The sequence below is a fragment of the Pygocentrus nattereri genome, chromosome 28, assembly GCF_015220715.1.
Source record: "Pygocentrus nattereri isolate fPygNat1 chromosome 28, fPygNat1.pri, whole genome shotgun sequence".
Classification (NCBI taxonomy): domain Eukaryota; kingdom Metazoa; phylum Chordata; class Actinopteri; order Characiformes; family Serrasalmidae; genus Pygocentrus; species Pygocentrus nattereri.
Genome location: NC_051238.1, coordinates 5923254 through 5944121, shown reverse-complemented (window position 1 = coordinate 5944121; position 20868 = coordinate 5923254). Strand labels below are relative to the sequence as shown.

The 20868-nt window shown below is 40.5% G+C and overlaps 1 protein-coding gene across 2 annotated transcripts in view; it reads left to right on the top strand.

Annotated features, from left to right (window-relative positions):
* Positions 1–20868, top strand: part of trabd2b (TraB domain containing 2B) — a 134776-nt gene that overhangs the window by 3822 nt on the left and 110086 nt on the right. Inside the window, exon 2 of one of the 2 annotated variants that reach the window (XM_017722332.2) lies at positions 2979–3545. In XM_017722332.2, the coding sequence (XP_017577821.1) occupies positions 2979–3545 (567 nt within the window). Of the gene's footprint in view, positions 1–2975; positions 3546–20868 lie in introns of both variants that reach the window. The other variant, XM_017722331.2, reaches the window with a different exon arrangement.

Genomic DNA, 20868 nt, shown 5'->3' with positions numbered 1-20868 from the left:
AGTATTATGGTGGTGATCTCATGCTTGTATATTTTGTGGCCTAAATATATTAATTTGTGGCCTCAATATGTGAACTTATGGCATCAATATATTAACCCCTGGCCTCAGTGTATTCATTTGTGGCCTCAGTGTAGTAAATTGAGGCATTAATGTATTAATTTGTGGCCTCAATATATTAACTCATGGCCTCAGCGTATTATTTTGTGGCCTCAGTGTATTAATTTGTGGCCTCCATATATTAAATCATGTCCAGATCTTAAAAATATGTTCGTATAATTAAGATTAAGATGCAAACAGACTCAGATTCTGTTCTAGAGAAACTGACTGAGTCAGAGTTGTTCACGGTGGTGGTGATAGGAACCAGATGCCCACCTCTAAAAGCTCCCTCACGGAAAGTTACCGTAGCTTTAACCCACACTGTAAAAAATGAAAAGTCTGCCCAACTTAACATTAGTAGTTGATGGTGATTTGGGACACCTGACTTAAAAATGAGTCCAAAAATATTTAATACACTGTATATAAAAAAGAAAACAGTTCATTGAACATTTATATAACAGAATGTAATGTACAGGTTGTTGTTTTGTTAACTTGTATTGTATTTGTTGTTTAATTAACTAAACAATTTAGGTCAGGCACAAATATATATATATATATATTATTATTTTGTATTTTTTTATTATTTCTATGTTTAACTGACTAAAAACAACATATTAAACCATTATTTTCGATATTAATCACTAGTCAATTCATTATAACAACAACAACAACAACAACAACAACAACAACAACAACAATAATAATAACAAAAAACACTACATGGGTCATCAAACCTAATTTGGATTTTTTATAGTGTATTTTTAAAAGCTCTTCATTGTGGAGATGTACATGTAGGGAGTTGCAATGGAAAACAGCCCCCCAGCTTATTTATATATTCATTTTAAAGAATTTATTTAATCGCAGAGAACTTTCTTAGTACCGCCAGCGTCTGTCAGCACAGGAACTTGAGGTTGTTGGGCTGTGATAAATAAAATGAAAAAAGCTTATTGGTCAGAGGAGTGACCAGTCACAAAGATAAACAGATGACCAAATGGGTAAGAAGTAAATAAATGTTTTGCATCAAGACACATCCATCAAAATATTCCATGAGTACGTACATCGGAGCAGATGGAATCACCGCTGCTCACATCTGGTTGAGAAACATGCAAAGTAATAGTGCAAATATCTGCATTATCTGTGGATCATTCTGGACCTTTTAAAAGTCAGTATTACAGATTTGAAAAGGTTTCAAACGCAGCAACTACAATAATAACAGCAATACATTCCTCTAGGTTCTCGAACTCAGTGAGCTTGACTGAACAACATCTCGCATCCCAATACACCCAATAATGATCCCTCTGTATGTGTGGTGATGTCATCTCGTGCGCATTAAGGTTACAGGCTATGCATTCAAATCCAATACACTGTTCTATTGTGTTTAAGTGCTGTTTCATTGTGGCAGTGGCACTCCAGTGGTGCTCCAACTTATCTCAGTCAACTTACGGCCAGCTGCGTGGAGGAAACGGAGCCTCGTTGCTCACTAGCAGCTCAACACAGCTCAATATTTCACCCACAGAGGTCCTGAGGAAAAAAATATTTGAATTGATTATATTCCTGCTGATGAAATGACCACTGGGGGGGTCTGCAGAAAGAGGCTACAGACGTATTGCTGTGTGCACAAATGCAATGGCCTGCAAGAGCTTTTACAGTTTAAAGAACCTTCACATACTGTAAAGGTTCTGTACCAATAAAAGCTTTATTTTTTTTCTATTGCACATTTAAGCCCAAAACTAATTAGGATCCTTTATGTTTTAAGCGAGTGCATACGCAGTCATACGCAGTCATACGCAGTCATACGCAGTCATACGCAAAATATTTAGTGCCATGTTTAAGTAAGTTAACTCTACAGAGGACAAACATCTACGCATTTAAAGACACAATTACTGTTTCTTGAATTTTACATATTAGGAAAATGAAAACCGAAAATGTGACCTTTGCAAAAGTGATGGCACATTCTATATTTTAGATTTTTCCCATTGTGTTAAAATAAAGCCTTCCACACGATGACCGCTGGGATAGGCTCCAGCACTCAAGCTGCTTAGAAAATGTGTGTGTGTGTGTGTGTGTATTAACACAAATAGAAATTGTGCACTAAAGATGCAGTGAAATACCATATTTAGGTGTGTTCTTTGTCCAGGATGTATATAATTTGACCAGGGCCGTACAGAGCCCTGCTGGTGACATCCCATATAAATAAAAATAATGTGTGGCCACACCTTACTAACGTGTGGGAACGAGATCCTATTGCATTACTAAGTCATGGCCACTACTTAATTATCTTATTCCAATGCTTTACTAAGTCATGGCCGAGCATTAGGATCTTGTTCCCACACCTTACTAAGTCATGGCCACGCATTAGGATCTCATTCCCATACCTTAAGTCATGGCCACAGCTTCATTTTCTTTAATTATCTAGCATTATGTTTAATTATACAGGATGTCACCAGCGGGGCTCCGTAGGGGTGTTCAAACTTTTGCCCATGGCTGTGTGTCCTGCCCCACTCAGGCTATGTGTCCTGCCCCACTCAGGCTGTGTGTCCTGCCCCACTCAGGCTGTGTGACCTGCCCCACTCAGGCTATGTGTCCTGCCCCACTCAGGCTGTGTGACCTGCCCCACTCAGGCTGTGTTTCCTGCCCCACTCAGGCTGTGTGTCCTGCCCCACTCAGGCTGTGTTTCCTGCCCCAGTCAGGCTGTGTGTCCTGCCCCAGTCAGGCTGTGTGTCCTGCCCCAGTCAGGCTATGTGTCCTGCCCCACTCAGGCTGTGTTTCCTGCCCCACTCAGGCTGTGTTTCCTGCCCCACTCAGGCTGTGTTTCCTGCCCCACTCAGGCTGTGTTTCCTGCCCCACTCCTGCTTCACCTTCTTCTTTTGTCTTTCCAGCAGAAAGAGATGAACTCCTTCCTGTGGACGGTGAAGCGTCCATCTCCTCAGCCCCCCTCTTACCTGTTCGGAACCATCCACGTCCCATACACTCGAGTGTGGGACTACATCCCTGATGGCTCCAAACGAGCCTTCCAGAGCAGCTCCAGAGTCTTCTTCGAGCTGGACCTCACTGACCCTCTGACCATCTCCAAACTCACCAGCTGCCAGCTGCTGCCGAACGGCGAGAGCCTGCAGAGTCTGCTACCGCGAGACCTTTACCGGCGGCTAAAGCGCCACCTGGAGTACGTTAAGCACATGATGCCGTTCTGGATGACGGCGGACCAGCGAGGCCGCGGCCTGTATGCTGATTACCTCTTCAACGCCATCGCTGGGAACTGGGAGCGGAAGCGGCCTGTGTGGGTGATGCTGATGGTCAATTCATTAACAGAGTCCGACATCCGGACGCGGGGAACGCCCGTACTGGACCTGTTCCTCGCGCAGGAGGCCGAGCGGCTGGGGAAGCAGACTGGAGCTGTGGAGAACGTGGAGGAGCAGTGCCACCCCCTCAATGGACTCAACTTCTCCCAGGTCAGAGCCTGTATTATTGTACATGTGTGTGTGTTTGGTTTTTTTACATTACTTTGAAGCAAAACCACAGAAGAACTGACCGACAGAACTACAGGACTGTAAAGTGTTTTTTACGAAAGCTCCATGTTTCTTTTTTAACCATGTCTTTTTGGTTTCTGAGGGTCCAATTAAACAAAGTTTTATTTCATGCAGACACTCGCATTTCACTGCCGACAGGACAAAACCTCAAATCTCCAGTTTTGTCATTTTTCAGTTTTTGCTATATTTTGAAAATGCATGTTGCCGTTTACAAAGTATGTTAATTTCATGATGAATGGACTGAAAGAAGTGACCAAAAAGTCCTCAGAAAAATGTCTGGTTCCATTGACTTACATTAACAGTAAAATGGGTTTATATCTTCTCCTGTAAAGTTTAAAGATACAGTTTTCTTTCAACATCAACAATATTTATATTTTATATATATAGACAATTTTATTACAAAGACATATTTAATTGTGTAAAATAAATATGGGACATATTGCATATAGATACTTAATTAATTACTTAACTTAGATAATAAATATGGGTTATATTATTAATATAGTTTAATATATATAAGGCATTATTTTATTATTGTATACACTCTTGATGGTTCTTTAATAAAGAAAACGGTTCTATATAGAGCTGTGAACATGTAAAGAACTGATTAAAGGGTTCCTTGCATCATGAAAGGGTTCTTTGGGTTGATAGAAAATGTGCGTGAATATTCTACAGATGTTTCTATATAGAACGCTTTTGAAAAAAGGTTCTATACAGAACCCAAAAGGGTTCTTATATTGTTACAAGCCTGACATTGAAGAATCTTGAATCTTTTCAAGAGTGTAGGTGCTAATTTTATGTATGTATGTATATATGTATATGCATACATACATAATATATAATTCATGTGTTATATACAGTATGACACATTCTGTTATTATACTATGTAGGTACTTGTATATACAGTGTTACTTACATATAGGACATATTGTTACATACACAGTTTTAAACAGTTTCCCTCAGCAGTGAGTTTATCACAATATACATTAGAATAAAGTCGTATTCATAATTCAAATAAACAGAAAAACAATAAGAAGTAACAAGAATTTCTTGGGTCCATATTTTTCCTTGACACCTTCACAGCTGCCACAGAGACTCGTTAATATCATCAATTACATCATGAGCTCAATTTACTGAAGCACTGTATATATATATATATATATATATATATATATATATATATATATATATATATATATATATAGAGAGAGAGAGAGAGAGAGAGAGAGATATTCTATAAATCAATATTCTATAAATTTTGTTTATTCAAATATTAACAATTTTCTTAGCAAATAATCACAAACTACACAAATAAATGGACTTTGAAAATGTATCTTGGGTGCCTAAAACTTTCACACAGTACAGTATATTTACATACATACAGCTGCTGTTGGAAGAAAACCTTGCATCTCCACAATGGTAATTAAAGGAAAAACTCTGTGGAACCAGACGGTTTCCCAAGTCATTTTTGGCCGTTTCTTTTGGTCCATTGATCACGAAATTCACAAAGAATATAAAGGACAACATGTGTTTTCAAATTATATTAAAAACTGAAAAATGCCCCAATTCAAATCTTCGCTCCCATAATCTGCATAGCATACAAATGAGTATCATAGTCCTTATAGAATAATAAGTCTTGAGACTAATAACTGCTGTTTCTGTAGGTCCTCCTGCATATGTTTTGCCAGATTTGTACAAACGAGACATAAACTAAGCCAGTGTGATCCTGTTACGCTGGACATCCTGTTAGAGCCTTTCCGCCTCTTACACCTTTAGGAAATCATGTCCATGTACTTTTAAACTGTGCACGAGGCGAATCACATGACATTCTAACGCCAGCTGTGTTGAATGTGTTTAGTGACGGTGTTCCTCGGAGAAAGTGGCTGTGGGCTGAGGATATTTTCTAGAAAATAAGCAGGGGGTTATTCTGTATAGCAGGATTGCACTGATTAAGCTGGATACATTAAGACCAAACTGAAGGTCATTTAACTGGAACTGGCCTTTTCTCCTCTGCTCTCCTGTACGACAGACTTTAGCTTAAATGGTCTAGATAACTGAAACATTCCTGCTTCGTGAAATCCCCCCAGGGCAAAAATGATCCACATGTCAGACACAGGATGAGAGTGGTGTGTTGCTGAATAGACTGATAGATCTGGGTTGAGGTGAATGATGGTTAAAATGGAAGCATCGTGCTAGCGGATGAGCCTCGCTGTGAATAGCCCAGATATCCCCTCATTCCTTATCCCCCTGCTGCCTGCGCACTGTAACCTTACACTGAAAGATGGACCAGATAACCTAATTACTTGACGACATAAACATGGAGAGTATCTGTCTTTAATTTCTCTGCCTGCGGGGCGGTATGGAGGGTCTATATATAAAATGCTGCTCTGGAGAGGTCAGGAGCAAGCTTAGCAAGGAAACCACGCCTGTGTCTCAATTCACACGCCATGCACTACATTACACTGCACTGTTCACCACTGCATGGATTTTTGATGAGAGGTGCTTGAATTGATCATCAACAGTGCTTTGTGCTAAACTTGAGTGGGACCTCAACTGAATCCCAGCGAGGTTAACATCACTTAGATCCTGAAGACATCTAACTCACATTTGCAATTCTTAACCGTCTATTGCACGATGTTCTCATTTCCCCCACTTTACAATAGCATTATACCTATTTAAAGACAATAACAGGGTTAACAATAAAGAGAAGAGTTTGAGTGAGTCAATAAAAAGCATGTACTTGGTCATACCATCTCTAAGTGGGCACCTCTTTTTTAACATTCAGTTAAACTCCTCATTTTTTTTTTGTTATGGGAATTTCCAGAAATATGTTTGTTGCCTAGAAGCACCGTTGCGTGACAGGGGAATGGATTTAGCCAGTCACAAGCCAGGTCTAACCACTTCAGGGAACACAGCTCTATATCATTTCTTCCCATAGTCTCGCAATGTTGCCTCAAGGCAATATAGTCCAAAAGGACCTCTGCACACATTTTTAATGTTTTTTTTTTTTCTATGTTTTTTAAATGAATAATCAGGACCAATTCTGGCCACTGGATGCAAACAGTGTGCAATGCTCCACTTCTTTTTTAGAGGTTTTAGTACATCATCTGGTACTAGTGGTCTTCACAGGCATGCAGCTAAAGCCCAAATGACTCATATCTCATCTTTGAGACCTGACCTATCCAGGCCTGACTTTCCACCAGGGTAGCCTGGCCACTTACTATGTTGCTCATTATGGAAGAAATGAATGAGGCATGAATGGAGCTCAACAGCTGAAAATGAAAAGCTAAACGTGTTTCTGGCTATTTATGCTGGACGTTTCTTTAATTGTGAAAGGAGATGGATGTATTCCATTAAAAGATTTAAGAAAACCTACTAAGAGCTAATAGGTTGGTATTACTGCTACTAAGAAATGATTGGTTGGAGAGCTGTTCAGCTCGTTGGCTGGGTAAAGTGGCTCACTGACTTCATGACTGTACATGAGGCGCTGCTAGAAAGTCCTATAACTGGAGCTCAAAAGTGCTCAAATGCGCAACAGCAGTGAAATGATAAAAAAAATGCATTCTGTGTTGAGAAAATTATACATTTTTCTGTGTAAAAACGATTAAGCATTTACACGCTACACTTTTACACAGAAGCACCACAGGAACCCACTAATTTTGGACTTGCTCGGGAGCACCCTCTAGTGTCAGACTTGCAGACATTATGGAATCCTCACAGCTAGTACTCTCAGATTTGAAACCCAAAGCTGATCAAACCTACTCTAACACATCAAAATATATAATGTATTATTGCAGGTGGCGTTTTACGCAGCATTCCTGAACACAAGTAAAGATTATACCAAAGTCAGTTTTTGGTATGTTGGTAGATACAGCCATGCAAGCTCTCCTATTGGTTAGGACTTTAGGAGCTGAACAGAAGGCCTGAAATGTCAAAATAATCACATAACATAATTAGAAAGTGGCTTCAACCAAGTCATGTTTTCATTTACAATGGGTGGAACCAATTTTGTGAGAAAAAAAAGTCACGGTCATCCTTCTGGAAGTTCTAGATACATCACTGATGAGCTGTACGCTGATTAATGTGTTTCATGTTAGAAATGGAAAACAGTGGCAGCTGCTTCAACTCTCTTTTGCTCTAAGTCATTGTAAAAGAAGTACATTCATTAATGTGTGCTAAAAGTTTCAAATAAAACACTGAACATGTTTGACAAGCTTTGAATGCCTGTGTTTAATCTCGAGCGGCCAAAAATTGTTCATGTCAATCGCTGTTAGCTTAGTGCTAACATGCTACTAGGATCCTAGGAGAAATTAGTGTTCCTGTGGTTGCGCTTTAGTGATCCGAACTGAAGGCTCTAAAAATCATGGTCTACTTTTGCATTTGAACCATTTTTAAACAACTGTAAAGTATTTTATATGGTGTCATTAAATTGCACTTCTGAACATGAACAATTATTATGATTATCATTAATCACCCTGAAATTGGCTAATAGATTCTGAAAACACTTGATTTGGGACACAGCATGTGATGTGGCCTCAGCAGGGCTCTCTCACGAGCCCCCTTAGGAACGGAGAGGATGATCTGTCTCGTGATTTATGCTCATATGTGCTTACTGGTGTAAAACATCTTGACTGGTTGACACACACACATACACAGCAACACTTTGCTGCAACTGAATCTGCTAGGCCGGACCCCCTATGTGGCAGGCGGTGGGGCTCCTGTGCTAATTTGAGCGGCTGCAGGGGCCACGCAGACTCTCGCCTTTCATCAGAGCCTCCTAACTATGCTGTCAAAGTAGCACAAGCCTGCCAGGCTCTGCCAGGCCGCCCCAATGAGGAATCGTGGGAACTGTAGGCCGGGCGCAGGGAGACAGCTCTTCGCTTTCTCTTTAATCACACAAGGTTCAGCATGCCAGCCTGCTTTTTCCAGGCTGTAAGGCAGAGAGCAGGGTCGAACTGGAGAGCGGCGTGTTAATGTTTCATGACAAAATGCTTGTTTATCAGAGAATGCCTTCAAACATTGGGGATGGATTAGTTCCCAGCTTTGGAATGTGTCACTGCAAATACAAGCAAGACAATACTTTATTTATTTAGACCACTGTGTGGGGCAGACGTCTGTATTCAGTAACGTTAATGGGACACTATGAAATAGCATCACTAAGGGTTCAAATTGTGGCAGAGGTCTTGGGGGGTCCACTGATGGAAAGCCTGACTAAGAGGCGACCTGTGTGTTGATGGTTTTGTGACGTAATGTTTTTTAGAAGTATTACTTGGCAAAAGTGTTTTAACTTCATATCTATTTCATTGTAAATGAAATTTCTGCATGGTTCAATTGTTGAGATATAAACAAACACATTCAGAGTGGTTTCATTTGAAATGGTACACTGTAGGGAAACTTACCAACTCAGATTTCTTTACAGTGGCAGTGGTCACTGGGAACCAGGGGTCACTATATCTAGTTAAGTCAAGTCCAAGTTTATTTATATAATGTTTTTTATGGGCATTTTCACAAAGCATAAGGGTAGCATATATAATGTGAATATTATCGGTCCTAAAATAGAGCCTTGTGGAACACCATATTCTACTCTTGATTATTCATTAGTATTTTGGGTAATGGCTGTCTGTGATGTAGCTTTCAGAGCCATTAAACACTTCAGGTTCCTACCACCACCATTGTGAACAGTTCTGACTGAAGTTTCTCTAGGATGGAGCATTTCATATGAAACCATATTTGTGTCTTAATTATTTAATTATTAAGAAATTTTGCACAATTGATGGAATTTCCCCTTTGACCCTTCTAAACTGTCACTGCTGAGAAGCAAGTGGTAAGTTTTTATTAATCATTTCTTATGTGTAGCTTATTTATGAAATAAATTAGAAAATCTGTGTAAAGTGCAGATTTACAGTTTTCAGTCCCTACCACATTTGTGTTTGAGTAGAATTAGATTTTTTTTTCATTTCTGTAAAATAACACTATCCCGTAAACAATTTAAAATGTTTTTATCATTTTTTGACATCAAAACAAATTGAAAAAGTAGAAGCCGTTTGTATGAAACTCAAACTAACTGTGAATGTACTTTGTTACATATCTAGCTGTGTCAGTAATTATGTAATGATGTTTTAATTCATATAGGAAAATAAAGTAATAACGCTAGACATTTGGGAGTTCGAGTTACTATATAGAACATTTTAAACTTTAGATATTTCCAAGGATTATGTTATGATTTATTTAAACCTAAGGCATTAATAAAAATAGTAATAAGCTAAATATATTTTAAAAATGTCATTTGTATGGTACTTTCTATCAGGAGGTTTTTTTGTTTGTATTTTTTTCCGATTTTTTTAAACGATTTTTTGCAACTTCTTTTAAAGTGAAGTTGAAAGATTTAGATTTATCACTGGTTTAATTTTTAAAATGAAAGAAAACTTTTGTTTAAAAAATGCTGTCCCACATTTTCATGTCACAACTGAAAGACTTTTAGTCCTTAGGCAGAGCCCTATTTTAGCCATGCCCCTGCATTTTAGAGACTGCATCCCTGTCCCTCATGGCCACATGGTGAGCCGTCAGATCCCATTGTTTTGAAGTAAATGTGCCGTAAAGTCTGAAAATCAGTGTGGAACATTAAGAATGGTCACTACCGACACACATTTTGTATATTTGTACCCGTTTTTGTGCTTTATTTAAAGAAATATGCCATGTTTGCTAGTCATTTACTGAGTTCTGCTAAAAATGAGCTAAAATTGTTTTGCTAATGACAAAATGGAAGGTTCCGTCATTTATTTTAATAAACATAATTAATATATATGGTCACTCAAAGCAAAAAGATTTTAGTCTGAAGTCCAAGTCAGCTTTGAACTCTGACTTTGGACCAGGTTGGTAGATTGATCCATATAAGACTCAGTGACTGACGTGTAGTATTAACTGTTGGTGCTGAAGTCTTCGTGCACATTTCTCGTCAAATTTGTAAAAATGATATGGAGACAAAGCCAACAGCCCAATTGTGATTGTAATAATTGCAGTGCGTGATTCTGTTACACCACTTGGGGAGCGTTTCAGCCTCCTACACCTTTAGGAAATCATTTACAATTACTTTTAAACTGTGCATGAGGCGTATCATATGGCATTATAATGAGAGCTGTGTTGGATGTTGCTGTATCAGCTGTTACAAAGCGCTGAAGGTTTCTGGCAAATGCTCGGCCAGCTGAGCCGAGTTTAATCACCGCCCCAATCAGGAGGCTTTTGAACATGTGGACTTCCTGCAGTTCTCCTGCCTAAAAATAGTCCCTGAAGAGCTAAGCGGTGTGAAATGGAAAGGACAGTCAAACAAGCAGAGCGCATTTGGAGGTGAAGAAGAATTGAAGCCCGGGCCTGGCTGAGGTCATTCAGAGAGATAGGGAGTGGAGGGATGGAGGGAGGAGAGGAAGACTTAATGTGAAACATGAACGCTGCGCGTCAGGGAGATGTGAATTGGGAGTGGGCCGAACGCCGCCGGCCACTGTGTTACTGCGCCCAATAAAAGCAACTGCTTACAGTATCGTACGGCTAGCTGGAGTTGCACGCTGCCAAAAACGCCTCGCAAAATATGATGACTGGTGATTCATCAGTTGCCCAAGGCGTCTCGACGGAAACAGGCCGCGAGTTCAGGGTAGTTCCCCTCCCTGATGGGACAGGAGGCCAAGGCAGAGTCAACTCAGCCCAGTGCTGCTGTTTTGATACGTAGACCTGCAGTGAAAAAAAAAATATATAAAGGAATAAGGAAAGTTCTGTCTGAAAAATCTGTCAAAATCAATTGCAATCGAGCTTCATACACAAATTCTTTTATAGCAATTGTTGCTAGCTTTACAGAATCCTGGCCAATATGCAGTACCGAACCTGACCATTAGAGCCAGGCCTTCGTTTCAGCCCTTAAGCAAGATAAAAAAAACAAGAAAACCCATCTCTATGTGCTACTTTCTGCTAGAGCACCTATGAGATTTCTATAGTACGTTAGCACTAAGCTTACAGTAGTGCACATAAACATTTTTGGCCATTCTAGACTAAACACTGATATCAGAAACTTGACAAACCTGGTTAGATTACGAGCTCATATTCCCAATGAGTACTGTATCTAGAACCCCCACAAGGCCTAAAGCGTCATTTTTCTCAATCAATACATGATTGGTCGATTCCAATGTTACGTACTGTGTTGGTAACTAATCTAATTAAGATTAAGTGACCCTTATTAGTCCCACAACAACGAAATTTCACCTCCGCATTTAACCCATCAGTGAAGTGAAACACCACACACACTCTAGTGAGCAGACACACACTAGGGGGCAGTGAGCACACTTGCCGGAGCGGTGGGCAGCCCAATCCACAGTGCCCCGGGCACTGATGGGGGTTAGGCGTCTTGCTCAAGGACACCTCAGTCATGTGCTGTCGGCTCTGGGGATCAAACCGGCGACCTTCTGGTCACGAGGCTGGCTCGCTAACCTCCAGCCTATGACTGCCCCAACAATGTGTTAGGCCTTTAGTTCAGCTCCTAAAGTCCTAACCAATGGGAACGCTTGCTAGGCTGTTTCGACCTAGATACCACAGAGAAAAAAATTCTGATCAGGTAATCTGCCAAAGGACGTTTTTAAGATCTCAAACTTCTGTTTCCAGCCAAAACTTAACAACGAAATGCGAGTAGCACTCCAGAGTTGAAACACAGTGCCTCCAGAGTTTAAACACAACAAGCCTGGCGATCCTACTAAATAAAAATGAAGTGAAATTAGAGACGTGTAGTCTTTAGTTCCCAGAAATCATTAAGCCTTCTCTGAAGGCCCTGAAGGCCTTGACAGTTCCCCTCTGCCAATATCCCATTCCCACAATGAGAAATTGTACTACACAACTCCAACGCACAAGGTATTCACATAAGACCGCTATAATGTTTGCTGCATAATGTTGTTTCCTGTCTAAAATGAGACACTACTGAGCTGGACTTTGTTATTGTTACTAATCTAAACTAAAAAAGTTTATTTGCCATCATTGTGTGTTGTGAGTAGGAGAGAGATGGGGAGCCTTTCAGCCTCCAACTCCTTTAGGACATCTCTCACTGTTACTGTGCATGAGGCATATCATATGGCATATGGCATCATATGGTTCTGATTCTGGGAGAGGCTTTGTTCTAGTTCTGGTAGCGTTTCCATTCTGGTTTTGGTTCTAGTAAAGTCTTAGTTCTAGCTCTGGTAGAGTCTTAATTCTGTTTTTTTGTTCTAGTAAAGTCTTAGCTCTGGTTCTGGTAAAGACGTAGCTTTGGTTCTAATTCTGACTGCCCTGCCATTGAGCAGAAAGCTCTGCAGAGGGTGATGTGGACAGCCCAGTACATCACCGGGGTCCAGCTCCCAAACCTCCTGGATTTATACACCAGCCGCTGCCTGAGGAAGACCAGAAGGATTCTAAAGGACTCCAGGTACAGAAGGTATAAAGTCCAGAACCAGGTATAAAGGACGTACAGAAGCATAAAGTCCAGAACCAGCTGGTTCCAAGACAGTTTCTTCCCTGGGCCATCAGGCTTCTGAACAGCCAGCAGTACTGGTGTATCGGTGTATAGGCCTGTCACTGCACCTATGAGTCATCATCTTCATGGACAATCACCACTTCATCCATACCAACAGACTCACTCTGATCTTACTGCACCTTCAATCTAGCAAATCTGTACTTACACATATAGACTGACATCTTGAACATCCTCTATACATATCTTGTGTAATCTAGAAGATTCTATATCAGTATCCTATCCCTGAGTACCTGCATCTCATTTATTATCTACCTCAGACTAACTGCACATACGGAATGTGACAACAGCACATTTCATAGTTTTATTTCATAACTTATTACTGTACAACTGTACACTGGAATAGTGTAATACTGGTGTATATGTGTATATGTGTGTATTCAGAGTCGGTGTAAATATTTCTTATCTCTCTCTCTCTCTCTCTCTCTCTCTCTCTCTCTCTCTCTCTCTCTCCCTCTCTCTCTATATATATATATATATATATATATATATATATATATATATATATATATATATATATATATATATATCCACTTTCCACCTGTGTAAATGTGATGTGACAATAAATGTGATTTTATTTGATTTTGATTTGATTTGATATTAACTTGGTTCTGAGTCTTGATTCTGGTTCTGGTGGAATCTCAGTTCTGGTTCTGCTTCTGGTAGAGTCTTAGTTCTGGTTCTGGTAGAGTCTTAGTTCTTCTTCTGGTTCTGGTAGAGTCTTAGTTCTGCTTCAAGTTCTGGTAGAGTCTTAGTTGACTTGTGGTTCTGGAAAAGTCATGGTTCTGCTTCTGGTAGAGTCTTAGTTCTGGTTCTGGTAGGGTCTTAGTTCTGAGTCTTGGTTCTGCTTCTGATAGAGTCTTAGTTCTTCTTCTGGTTCTGGTAGAGTCTTAGTTCTGCTTCAAGTTCTGGTAGAGTCTTAGTTCTGGTAGGCTCTTAGTTCTGAGTCTTGGTTCTGCTTCTGGTTCTGGTAGTCTTAGTTCTTCTTCAGGTTCAGGTAGAGTCTTAGTTGACTTGTGGTTCTGGAAAATTCTTGGTTTTGCTTCTGGTAGTCTTAGTTCTGGTTCTGGTAGGCTCTTAGTTCTGAGTCTTGGTTCTGCTTCTGGTTCTGGTAGAGTCTTAATTCTGCTTCAAGTTCTAGTAGAGTCTTAGTTGACTTGTGGTTCTGTAAAAGTCTTGGTTCTGCTTGTTGTAGAGTTTTGTTTCAGGTAGAGTGTTAGTTCTGGTAGAGTCTTAGTTCTGTTAGAATCTCAGCTCATGTTAACTTGTGGTTCTGGTGCAGTCCAGGTTCCGATCTGCCTGATTGCACTCTGAGGGGTTGGAGCAGGTTTAGAGGGAGTTTCTGTAAAGGCAGAGGAAAGCTCATGCTTCATCTCCAGTCTACACAGGCAGATACGCAAAGACAGCTGAGGCGCAGCGCCAGCTCCATACACTTACGAGGAGCACGCACCAACACACAGCGCAGGAGAGGAGGACGACCCGCTGATCTTCAGGAAAATCACTAAAAGCACAGTTCACAAGCTGACTGCTTCATCATTTACATTCACATTTATTGATCAGTTTACACAGGTAGGCGAAGGTAGTGTTAGGAGTCTTTCCCAAGGACTCTTGTTGATATAAAGCAGGGTGCTGGCCAAGACAAGGGATTGAACCCCAGTCTACAGTGTAGAATGCAGGAGTGTTACCCCCTACACTATATGAACCACCAAAAATACAACAGCAGTGAAACTGTAATAGTGTAGAGAGTATATATACACTGTTAGAGTTTCAACATGCACCATTCACTCTGCAGCCCATGTAGTCCAAATATGAAAGGCAAACTCCAAAAACAGCCCATTTGAAATTAGTTTTCGGAACCAGCTCATTTACATACATCCACCTATACAGCCTACAGCAGTGGCCCCGCCCACTCATGCTGAAGTTATAAAGAGTGTTTTAGCCCAGACTGCTTTTTGAAAGAGGCACAATACAGGGCAGCCAATCAAAACAGAGATCATTTAGATATATCAGTCTTAAAGGCCCAGTAACAGAAACAGCTTGTTTAATTCTAAGGAAAAATGATCATGTAAAAATGAAGTACAAGCATTTATGACTGTATATGATACATTATGTGTCTATTTTTTTACTGGGCTGTTTCTGTATACTGACTCCTTATAATGAGTTTATGTCTGTACGTCACCTTATATTTCCTTAAGCAAAGTCATCTCATAGGTCATAGAGAAGTAAAGCATCATTTTTCAGAACAAGTGGAACAGTTTGACTGGCCATGTACAAATGAAGATTAATAAACAATTTTGATTGGATAGTTTTTGTCTGTTTGTAGAGATAGCACCTCTGGATACCATAGTGGTTGAGTCTTCAACATACATGCTGAATAATCCAACAATATCATCATCAAAAGCCTCGTTTACATGCAGCCTTATAATCTGTTAACAATCCGCTCAATCAAAATGAGAAGCATCCATGTAGACACCTTAATCAGAAAAGACTAGTCCGATTGAAGCCATTCTGAATACAGTTTCTATCCGATGGAACGAGGTGGGGGATCCTGTAAATAGTCTGTTAAATAGAAGAATAATATCCGTGTGAACGCCTGTATCTGATTACATTCCCTATCGGAAAGTTTAAGTCCGACGGAGTAGAAACTGGTCGGCAGAGGAGACAGAGGAGACTGTCTTTAAAAGACAGTGGTGGGAGACAGATGTCCAGCTTATGTGTCTCACAACATGTCTTCCTCTCGGCCTTCTTTAAAAAGAACGTGTGAAGGACGTTTTCCTGAGTCTGACATTAAAATTAAAGTAAGTCATTAAAAGCAAAGCACTGCTCACTGCTGCTCATCTCACTCTGATTGGACTCATGCAATGCTGGTGATGTCATGGTAACGTCTACAATATGTGGGGCTCTATGCATGAGCATAATTTTGGATCAGATTACTTGTAGTGAGCATGTAAACAGAGATTTCCATCAGATTGTTGAGTAGAGTGAGAATAAACACCTCAGTCTGAATCTGTAATCAGAATGTGCTCAATCAGATTGGCAAAAATCTTTGCATATAAACACAGAAAGTGAGTTGCCTGGAAACTGAATTCACATTGGACAGACTGGCTGACACCATGACTTCATAGAGAGTATTCAGAGTGCTGCTCATACATTAAGGTTGAAGACCGACCGCAGACACTGTGGGAGTGAATATGAGAATATCACACTGGTGCCCTGCTCTAGACTAAGGGTCAAAGGCCACATTTCTGCTGATGTCACAGATGACCTCATGGAGAGAAGAGTCTGTGTTCGAGAGTGGCTTTGCAATCTGGTGCAGAGTGGCTCCACTTCAGGAGTCTGTTCATGATGGATCTCTCTCTCTTTCTCTCTCTCTCTCTCTCTCTCTCTCTCTCTCTCCCTTGTCTTTCTGCCTCTTTCTGACTCTCTCACGCTGCTGTTTCAAGTTTTTTCTTTCTCCTTTTCTCACTCTCTCTTGCTCTCTCATTCTTCTCTCTCTCTCTCTCTTGCTCTCTCATTCTTCTCTCTCTCTCTCTCTCTCTCTCTCTCGTGTGGATCGAACATTTAGATTCTGCACTTTACACAGAAGTTCTCCTCTGACGTAGATCAGAAGTTAACTGAAAACGTTTAGAGATCCAGTCTGGTCTCCAGAGAGCTACGGGCAGGCTCTGTTTCCCCCCAGCCCGTCTGATGAAGACATTCTGAGCTGGGGGTGTTGATGTGCCCACTGCACTCAGATGGCTTCACTGTGTCCAGACTGGATTAGCACAGACGTTTAGCGATGTTCCGGGCCAAAGACCTCTTGTGCGTCTGCTGTGGAAGGTTTAACCAGCATGTCAGCTCTTCACACGTCCATCGCAAACAAATCAGCGTGAGGTGCTGCCCAGACACCATCACACAACAGCACTCCACTCTGGGCTTGCTGGACGGATTTAGTGTAAATAATGCATATTTAAAGACCGTGTGACCTTCTCCTGCATGTAAATATTTGCATTCCAGGGCTGCTGTGTAACAGACCAGCCACCTCGCTGCTTCTCTCTGATCCTCCAGCATGGCTATCTCTGATCTGCTGGCCCAGACAGCGCTGTACACTGCTGTTTAAACCATGTTTAAAGTGACAGCTTAGTCAAAAGCCATTATACATTGTCCCATTGCCTCAGATTCTGTGGATCAACCAGGACATGTTTGGTGTCTGAAGTTAATTCCTTTCATTTTGCACTGGAGCTGTGAGGCTAATGTAGTTGGTGAGTGATTGAAGCTTTACCCCACCAATTAGCATAAGTGTATCATAAACTGTTATCTATTAACAGTGGAGAAAAGCACAAACCCAGCTGTGAAATAGACAGGGCAGTAGGCTGTGGTGTGAATTTAATTAGAAAACAGTGATTTGTGAATTTACTTCAATCTACAAATCAATTAAATTGTTCATAGTATTTGATTAGGTCATTAAAAACACCCTGCCGCCATTTTGGCAGGAAAACTGCACCTCTGTGATCTGATAGAGCTTGTCTAGAGCAGAATGGCCACAAAAAAACATTTAATATGTGATAACATGCTGTCATCAAGTTTTCAATTAGTTAATATTTTTCATGAAATGCTAAAATATCTCAGTTTCAACATCTGATATGCGTTCTATGTTCTATAGTGAATGAAATATGGGTCTATGGAGATTTGCAAATCATTGCATTCTGTTTTTATTTACATTTATTTCGATTTTACACAGCGTCCCAACTTTTTTGGCATTGGAGTTGTATATATACAAGAAAGTATAAAGATAATTAGTTGCCTTTGTACTGTTTTCTACTGAGTACAGGTCAAAAAAGGATTCGCAGATCACTTACTATCCCAATTTTTCTGGAACAGGGTTTGTGTGTTGAATAGCCAAAACCAGATAAAAGATTAATTGCTAACACGTTACTTGAAAAAGAGCCCACTTCTGGAGTCATTTTGATCACAATGGACGATCCATTATAGGCCCAACATTTTGTATAAGCAAGAGAGGACATCCGTTGTGATGTGGACGAGAAAGTCTGGTCGTATGATGCAGACCAGATACACTAAGCTTTTACTGCCCCTTTGATGTTTTCTTTGCAGGACCATTTAAAGTATTGAACTGCTTTTGTTTCTATCATCATTTGTTCTATCTTTGTTTGTTCCTTAATGGAAATAAAGAACTCTTAGCAACTGTAAAACACACCCATTGTCCCATGACTTCTGACTTATTTTCTTATGACGTTCTTATGACTTCTCACAGTGCATTGTACACTATGGCTTTAGCTGATTTGTATGTATCCAAATTTCTATTCTCTATTACAGTTTATGTTACATTAAGCAAGTGTTCTGTGCCTTGCTGGATGGTGCAGTAGCAGTAGCCATCAGATCAGGACTGAACCTACAGTATAACCCCCAGCCTACCAGCATACATTCTTACAGTGCAGCACTTTCATAATCCACAGACTACCACTATCTTTAAGCTATCAGAAAGTGATATGAGCATGAAAGTCATGATGTAAGGGGCTTTAGTTCAGGCTTCACTGTAAGCCGAGGGGGTGATGTTATTTTAGGATTCTTTCCTTCTATTTCACAATTCGCAGCTTGAAACTGAAGCTCCTCTTACAGACACTACTTCAGTTATTAAAATATTCCAAATACTGACTATGACTCCGGTATAATCGGCAAATCGTTGCCGTCCCAAGGAAAAAAAGGCAAATTTACAGGGCAAAAATGCTCTTTACTTTTATGTGAGTTCATATTTTTCCAAGCAATTTGGAGCATTTCTGTTGGCCCATTCAATAGGACAGTTTCACACAATGTAAAGGGTAGCTGGTGTGCTCAAATAGTGTAGAAAAATGGAAAGAAAAACAAATAGGGAATTTTTTAGACAGTGATGATATGCTGGGACTGGTAGGAAAATAATCAGTCACAGTAGTGGTGACTACTTAGTACATTCATTCATTCATCTTTGAAGCTGTTTATCCTTATGGCTTGTACTGAAGCCTATCCCAGCAGGCATTGGGCAGAGGGCAGGGAACATCTTGAACCAGCCATCGCAGGGCACAGACATATACATTCACCCTTAGGGGAAATTTAATGTATCCAAATTGGCCTGACTGCATGTCGTTGGAGTGTCGGAGGAAACTTCACCGGCCGGGGAATTGAACCCAGGCCCTTCTTATTGTGAGGTGACATTGCTACCCACTGGGCCTCCAATAAACACAGCAGAACTTATGCTAAAGTGATTATCCTAGAAAAAACTAATTTACAAAGTGTCTCTCTTACCCACATGTAATTAGCTAACATGCGCTACACACACTAGGGGGCAGTGAGCACACTTGCCCGGAGCAGCGGGCAGCCCTAGCCACAGTGTCCAGGGAGCAGTTAGGTGTCTTGCTCAAGGAGACCTCAGTCACGTACTGTCAGCTCAGGGGATGGAACCGGTTGCAAGGCTTGGTCCCTAACCTCCATCTATCTGTTTTTGACTAGCTTTGGACAGATACATGAATCAAAGCCCTCTAAAATCTCCAGAAACATACTCTTTTATCCAGATACAGACCATGAAAATGATGAAATGATCCGTGGAATGATGGAGAAATTCTGTTTTTAATCTGTATGCTATTGAAGAATTCAAACCCTGACTTAACCAGGGGACCAGCCGTATGTTTGTTTGCGCGGTGGTACCAGACATCCAGCCCACCCGTAAGAAGCTGGGCTGATGCAGTTTTATAGCAGGACTGATGCCAAGATTAGGCTCAGCCTATACATGACAAGTGACAGCTGTGACAGACGTGCCCATGTAAGTATAAACAAGAATAGACAGAAGAATGTTCTAAATACAGTCACAGTCCAGACACAATGCAGAATATAATGACACATAACACAACAGGAAACACATTACAGAGCAGTACATTTCTGCACTATCCAGACGGAAAGATAGAAGGGGATAGAGAATGTTCTAAGCATACAAACAGGAGACTGAACCATCAGCTTTACCTTCACTTTCACGTTAAACTTTTACATTTATACATTTATAAAAACGCAGAAACGCCGTGCGTTAGCAGTAGAACATGAGCTTTCGTTCGGACAGCTCTATCACATTGTTTCACTTGACAACTGCGGTTATCTGTGCACTCTTAAATACAAGGGCTCTTTATGAAGAAAATAGGTTTGTATAGAACTATGAACACTCATGCATGACTGAAGTATCTTCAAAAAATCCGTCAAACTGATTAAAAGATTGTGCTGTAGACACTTTTATATGGAACCTTTTAGAAAAGGCACTATATAGAACCACAAATGGTTCTTCTATTGTTATGATGTGAGTCTTGTAACACAGGGGTGCCTTGCTGTGCAGATTCAGGCTTTGTAGGATCTGAAATATGTTCAATATTCCTAGAACTGTATCGCAAAATGTCATGTTTTTGTCCTGAATGTTTATTTAACTGAAGGTGTATCAAGACTATTCAACAGTGTGACTGGTCCCCATTAAGAATCTTTCAGTAGGCCTAAAAGCCACTGCACTCTAAAAGGCTACATGTCCTTCTCTACTGCCCCCTTACGGCAACCCCAGAAACATTAGCCTTGTATCTCTAATGCAAAACTAAAGAGGCCAACTTCAGACAGCAAACCTGTCTCGGCTGAGCGGCTACATTTGGAGTAAACTGTAAATCTGATCTTTCATCAAACTATCACTTTAACGTGGGTGATTTTGCA